At 39.5% G+C, this 7,788-nt stretch overlaps 1 protein-coding gene across 1 annotated transcript in view; it reads left to right on the top strand.

Annotated features, from left to right (window-relative positions):
* The window catches only part of arid3b (AT-rich interactive domain 3B), a 35,302-nt gene extending 32,828 nt beyond the window's left edge, over window positions 1–2,474 (top strand). The window contains exon 9 of the mRNA XM_084397274.1: window positions 308–2,474. Coding sequence (XP_084253400.1) covers window positions 308–468 — 161 coding nt within the window. The 3' untranslated portion in view covers window positions 469–2,474. The remainder of the gene's footprint in view (window positions 1–307) is intronic.
* Window positions 2,475–7,788: the final 5,314 nt, after the last annotated feature.

Here is a 7,788-nt window from a genome sequence, read left to right on the forward strand (position 1 = left end):
TTTTATTCCTGTGATGCAAAGCAGAATTTTCAGCATCATTACTCCAGTCTTCAGTGTCACATGATCCTTCAGAAATCATGTGCAGAATTTTTTTTTAAATTTTTTTTCAGGATTCTTTGATGAATAGAAAGATAAAAAAGAACAGCATTTATTTGAAAACAAAAACTTTTGTAACATTTAAAATTATTCATTAAAAAAAAAAAAAAAAAAAAGTTAATGACCCCCAACTTTGAAACAGTAATGTATAATACTGAAGTATTCCTGTATGAAGTAAATTGAAGTAAATTTTTTTTTATACTCTGTACAGGATCCTTATATGCCCAGAAGTCTGGAGCTGCTCCCACCGCTGTCACAGCCATGTTCCCAGGCCAGACCTCCACCCTCAGTCCCGGTATCCCCTCTTCCTCCTCCTCTTCCTCCTCAAAGGGTCCTGACTCTGTGGACCCGGCCACAGGCGGGTCACCCTAACCTAACCGTCAGCTCCCTGTACCAAACACCCCACCAGTCCACCCTAAACTAGTCCTTCCTCTGGAGCGGCACGAGCCGTTCTGCCCTCTAGAGGCGGTCTAGCGAATCACAGTCTGCCTCCTGCACAAGCTCGCAGCTGTGTTTTCCTTCCAGTGAAGGGAGGACCACACACATACACTTTTACAAACTCATCAGCTGTTAAAGCTCATCACGGAACCCCACCTGCTCTTTTCCTCAAGATGTTTTCTCAGGACTGAGAAGGTTTTTAGACATGTTTGATTCAACAGAATACCTCAGCGTACACACTTCGGTGATCGCGTAATCATGCCTTTCCACACCCATAGTCATTCTCTCACAAAGATCTGCAAAGCAATCATGGCATGATCAAATCTACTTCTGCCAAAGTCACATCTGTGAGGTTGTGGTTGACACTTTCTTTTTTTTTTTTTGCTGTCTATTAATTCTCTTATTTAAAGTTTGCTGAATTTACCTCATCTGCAGTGAATTTAAAAGACTCAGGATCGATTATGATACTGCTGTGTTGTTGTTTTTTTTTGTCTAATTTGATGGATTTTAAAAGCAGGCTACAATCCCCATCTAGTGTTGCAAAGTTGTTTCAGTAAGAAAAGGGGTCACATATATTTTTTCTTTTTTAAAAATGTATTTACTTGATTTTATTGTTTTCTATTTCCGTTGTTTTTTTTAGCTTCTAGATAAAGAAATATTAATATGATTTGAAAAAGAGTTTTGAGTTTGATTGCATTTTACACTGTAAAAAGTGATCAGTTGACTTAATTTTAAGGCAACGGGTTTTCCTTTTTTTTAAGTTACGCGTAATTGAAAAAATTAAGTTATGTGAACTTGACAATTCCACGTAACTTAATTTTTTCAGTTACTTAATTTTAAGGGAAGGGGTTTCCTCCCTTTTTTAAGTCAAGTCAACTGATCACTTTTTACAGTGTGCGCAGCTGACAGGTTTTGGTTTTTTGTTATTATTAAGACATATTTACAGGCAACAGTTTGGTTGAAAGATTTTTCTCTACCTCAGACACAAGACAATGTATGGTTGAAAAGAAATGATGTCGACATGCACAGTGTCGCACATGTCAATCATTTCTGTGCGTTGGACGATCATGTACAGGCTCATAAATAAGGGCCCTGATTAATGTACTATTCTTCTACTCTGGTGCGCATACGAGTTCCTTTTAAAACAAACCAGGTCACAGAAAAGCAGGATAACATTCAAGTCAAAAGAAGATTGGATGTTTTTTTTCTTTTTCTTTTTTTTTTTTTAATTGTTGAACTTCAGACCTCACATATCTTTCCATATTGGAAAGCGAGTTTCTCAGGAAATCTTTTTTTTTTTTTTTTTTTTACAAATTTTAACGTCAGAACATAGACCGTCTCATTTCTGAAACGAATGACACTAGATATAACTCGGTCAGTGTGGGACTGAAATAGCTACCTCAGTCAGGATTTACCTCGGATGTAGTTCAACTGCCTGCATCACTGAATTACCTCAGAAGTTCTGCTGATTTTAATGCAAAAAACATCTCAGGTAATGAATTAGCAAAATACCTCAGAAATGTAAAGATGGTCAAAGGCAGAACGTTAATACTGGAGTGTGAGATGAGATTATTAGAAGAGTTAGATCTCATATCCATGAAGTATTGATTATTATTGCATAAACTGTCTTTCCAACTGTTCTTCCAATAAACTTCCAGTAGCAATCGAGGCTTGTTGGCTGGTTATGGTCATGTACCCATGCTGATTTAGCCTCATTAACTATTAGCTTTTAAGCCGTTTAAAATCCTGCATTTGCTTGACCCTGGGACCTGCTGGGATACAGACACTTTTAGTTTCTTCTGTTTTAATTTCTATATTCTTCAGATAATTGCATAGCTGAAAACCAAAGACCATGTGTTTGTTATCCTCTTTGATGACCTCACTGTATAGACACATGCAACTTTACACAATGAAATTAAAGTCTGATCTGATGCAAGATTTTTGTGTTTTTGTGGTGAGTTTTTTCTTACTCTTTGTGTAGGATATTATTACTCTTTTTGGATTATCTATAGTTAATCGCAGTCATACATCATGGTCATATTAGTTGTATTTGATTTTGGTTTATTTTTGCGTATTTAAATGTAAACATTGCATTTACCCCAATTTTTATTCATACAGTCTATAAAAAGTAATCAAAATTCAAAAGTAAAGAAAAAAAGTCCAACGAATTACTCTTGACAGAAGTTGTGAAAATAATGTAAAATTGCAAATAATGGTTCTTAAAGGCTTCATTTTCTTTATTAAATAAATTTATCACAATGCATGGTTGTACACATTGAAATAAGTTTTAAGGAAAGATGCAGTTCATGTCACAAGACACCAAGAGGCAGTACACTAGTATTATGCTTTTGAAATCAAACAGTTGTGTCCACAACTCAGTCTGATTTTAAAGATCTGCCTTCGTAATCCTCATTAATGTCTGATAAGATTGACGAGTGGAAAGTGCATGTAATAATGAAATGCATATTTCCTTCTGTATCTGCTTAAAACAGCAGTTGACATTACGATATTTTCATTACGTGCAGAACTCGCAGTGGATGTGACAGATGCTGTTTTGTGGGGGTGGTAGGATGGGATTGTTTCGTTGATGCCTTTTTTAATAGGCACAGTGTGGGACACATGGCATGGTTGTCCTTGACCCGTCACCAGTATATTGTCTATCCCATCTCTGGCGTGTACCGCCCCTGTCCTGAGCTGGACCACCCCTCTAAACTCATTGTAGTCTCTCACCACGGGAGTCAGTGGAGAGGATTACTGCTCTGGATATAACTAAAAGACAGATGTAGGAGAGGAAAGACCACAAGCAGAATAAATTGGATTTTATTTAGACTGAGCGACAATTTGGAATTTAATCATATAGAAAATTGCTTCGGACAACTTGATGGATGGTATTATACACCTGATCTTGTTGCTTTAAATTGGGAAACAGGTTTAAGGTTCATCTCGACAAAAGAAAGACTCGACAAAATTCGGTTCTGACTTCAATTTAGAAAAGGACATTAGTGTCTTGTAGAACATTTGACAGAAACCAGAGTTGTTCAACTCTCGAGATGCATACAGATGGAGTGGAGTTCACAGTTCTGAAGTCACCCCTGTGAAGATACGTGATGTTACTCCAGAAGGTGAAGATGCGGTGAGAAGCTGTGGTCATCATGCCTACTGAGGAGGAGGAGAACTCTGGGGAACCTGTGTGGCAGTCTGTGCTAATGTTTAGCTGTAAGGGAATGATCGAGGGAATCATTGTTCTCTTGTTTCTCTGGCTGCTGGTGCAGGTGCTTTTCACAAAGCAACTTGAAGGTATGGTAGACCTAACCTCTAAGCAAACTATATAATACTTGGGTGTGTTTGCCAGGAAAGTTGTGAACAAGTAGTTGTCCATTCGGTCTGAGAAACCAACCATTATTTAGATGACTTAGATTTCAAATTTAAGTACTGCAGTTCATGTCTGGTTTGTTACCATTCTGTTACTGAACACTGACTTTATGCGGATTAAATTGTTTCCGTTGTTTGCGGATTACGACTTAACAGTTGTTCTGTCATTTAGAATGATAGTTTCGGATTAAAATGCTGTTCTAACCAGCCTCTGTCTCTTCAGTCCACCTACAGATTCTGTTGAGTGTGGGCTTGGTGGTCCTGTGTTTATCCCTTATCCTGGGCTGCGTAATTTGTTGGTTAAAAACCAGACACAAACCACATAAAGACGAAAAGACTGTGAGGACCCCCCCTCCCCCTGATTCTGTGGATCATGTGACTGTGGCATTAAGTTCCTCCCCTTCATCTGGAACCACATTTACCAAACTGCAGTATGAGCAGCTGGAAGGAGAGGTTCTAGACTACCCATCTGCTTTTGCGAGCTCTACACCATCAGATGAAGAGTTCACTACTTTCTCGGAAGTTAACAAGCAGACGTCATGCTTCCAAATGAGACGACTCAGTTCTCCAGCTGTCTCCTCTTCTCCATACAAGCCCATGGCCAGTGGCCGCTCCTCTCTCCCCTCTTTACCAAGACGTAGTTTTCTCGCAAAGACCCGGAAGGTTCTGGAACGCCACTGCACTGTGGCTGGGGATAGTTACTCATTCAGTGAACACAGAAGGCTCACTATTCCTAACCTACAATCACCTTGCACCCTCTCTCAACTTCAAACTCAAGGCCTACTACAGGAAGAACCTTTATTACCTAACTATGGTTCAAATTCTTGCAGCAAGACCTCAGATCCCTTCTTGCACTTCACCCTGACCTTCTCTTCAACACAGAACACACTCACTCTATCCTTAGTTGGTATTACTGGTGTAGTCCATCATCTAGAAGAAGTGACTATCCAGGTCAGGCTTCCCCCACTTTGCCCTGGACCTCTGGTTATATCTGCCCAAGATTACAACCTTAGCTCCGGACTCTATAAACAGAACTTGGTGGTCAATGTCGGATCTTTAGAAGGGCTTAGGAGTTGCATACTCAGACTGGCCGTCTTCACTCAGGATAATCCAAAGACATCCCTATTTGAGGAGCTGGAAGTTTGCTGCAGTGGTCTTGACTGGACACCAGACAGGCCTGTCACATTCGTTAGAGAACTAAGGCAAGTTGTGGACAAGACCAAGAAGGTTACTTCATAGCTCTTGTTACGAGACTAGACAAGTCTTAAACATCAACCCGGACATCTTAAATACCTACACCTCATTGTTCTCTTTCAAAGGAAAAGAGTGGCTCATATTTTATTCAGCATGCTCAAGATATGAACATTGATGTCCCTTAGAAAATGACATCTCAAGATTCAGAGAGGTCACAAGGTCTACGGTCAGCTCTTCATTTTGTTGCAGTACCAGTCCATCAGCTTAAAGTCCTGATCCTGAAAACAGACAATTTTACCAACCAGACTCCAGGTGAAACTACAATACAATGTTCTCATTCTTTCCCAAATGGTACCCTCGGCCCAATATTAGTTATTCAAGTTTATAGATCATGTCGACCAGTGTTTCTCTCCCTAGGACCCACCTCCCAGAATGTTTTAGATGTCTCTCTAGTCTATTCAAAAGACTGATGAACTGAATCAGGTGTTTTAATTAGTGAGCTAAAACATTCTGTTAGGTTGGTCCCTAGGACTGGAGTTCAGAAACACTGGGTGCTTCTCAATACTCAAATTGATGCTTCCTCTATTCCTCGGTCCTCCAGCCTGTGACCCGGAAATCGATTGGACTCAGCCATCTTGAAGGACATCTCAATTCTCAAATTGTACCATGAGGTACAAGTGAGGAAGCTTCCTGAGGAGTCATGAGTGAGGATACACAGGTGTATCCTTCCCTCGCATCCTAAGGGGGTGAAGCTAAGATGCGAATAAAGAAAGTGAGGATGCACAAATAAGAAATGAGAAGCACCCACTGATGTAGACCACACTGAATTCCATACCAGTGAACCCCACCATTTTGAACCCTAAAAAGGGCTCTTTAACTCCAACACTAGAGGGCCAGTGTCCTGATGAGTTTAGCTCGAACCCTAACCAAATACACTTGAACAAGCTAATCAACGTGTTAAGAACTACTTGCACATTACAGACAGGTGGGTCAAATTGGAATTGGAACTAAAGTCTACAAGACACTTACCCTCTAGGACTAGAGTTGAAGACTACCTAAAATTATAAATGGAATTCCCTTCCACAGGGGTAGCCAACTCTGCTCCTGGTGGGCTACCATCCTGCAGTGTTTAGCTCTAAACCTGATCAAACAGAGCAAAAACCAACTAATCAAGGTGTTCAGGATTACTTGATAACAACAGGCAGGTGTGTTGGAACTGAAGTCTGCAGGAAGGTAGTCTTCAAGGAGTTGGGTTGTTTATCCCTGCCCAGACTCACAGACATTTTCCATCCCAAAAGGGGACGAAAATCATTTTATTAATCAGAAGTGTGCTATTATACATCAATGTGCCCTTTCGCCAAGACCATACTGGTGCAGACTTTACAGCAGACTTCTACCTGGCAGTCTTAGCAGAATCACCAAAGTGTGGACTTGGTGTAGAGATGAGGGTTGCCTTTGGGACAAGGCCTTTTATAAGCAGTTTCAGTTTTTTGTTAGGGTGGGGCCAAAAAATGTGAGGTGAGCACATCTGAAGTGGCATATGCATCTTAACTTTGTGATGGACAGAGCTGGCATGAATTTATTGTCACCATCAGACGATGGATGCACAAAGGTTAACTGAAAGGCTAACAATTCTGAAAAATTCCCTTTTCCATTGTTATTAAAAAATGTGGAAGGCCTTTTTTGTCCTGTGGAAGCAAACAAATTAGTCATACATAATCTCCTCACAAAACACACAACTTCATGTTTTAAATTCTACATTAACAAAAAATTACAAAAAGCTTAAAATGTCAAGAGGTAACATATTGTCTAAAACCAACACAAAATAGTTCCCAGAAAATTGTTTAATGTCCTGGGAGTACATGAAAGCATATTGCACCACAAATCCCTCCTATCAGATAAATGAATATGTTTGTCATGATATGCATACTGCAAGTCCAGCTTACATGACTGTTATGTAAAAGCTAAAGGATTTATCCATCATAAACTAAGCCTAAATGTTTGCTTTTAATGTTCAGGATTAAATGCTTGTCTTACAGGATCCAAGATCCACAGGAGATCAGCCTATTTTAATGACATTGTAGTTTAATCCCCCCTCCCTCTTCAATCCTTCAGACGACAGTCCGATCCTTTTTATTACAGATCTGCTCAAACCTCAGCAATGGGAGTTCATGACCATGAGGTCATTCACTTGTATAGCATTTATCCCCATAGATACCACAATGAAATCTCATGGCACGTCACATGTTCTATGACTACACATGAACACGGGTTTTGATATTTAGGTGTAGAGAATGATGAAAAGGCCAGTGTAGGCCATGTACATGTTTATAATAGACTATCATGTGCACATCAATCTCCACCATAATGGTCTGGTGATTGGTTCTTTATAATGCATATTTTATTGAATATTTCACTTATTTCTTTTGCCAGAGATGCACCTACTTCATGTCATTGGGCATGTTTATATTGGTTTGGAGGCCGATGAAGAGGGACAGATTCACTGTAGCATGAATGAAGTGGATACTGCGCAACATCATGTTATATTCAACCATAAATGCAAAATGAAAAGCTGACATGATGACCTCAAGTCTGACCCAACCATGGATAGATATTAATCACCTCGACCCTATGTTGGAAGACTTTTTTTATAATTGTTTTAGAAATGAATCTCTTTAAATCATATTT

The sequence above is a fragment of the Rutilus rutilus genome, assembly GCF_951802725.1.
Source record: "Rutilus rutilus genome assembly, chromosome: 23".
Lineage (NCBI taxonomy): Eukaryota > Metazoa > Chordata > Actinopteri > Cypriniformes > Leuciscidae > Rutilus > Rutilus rutilus.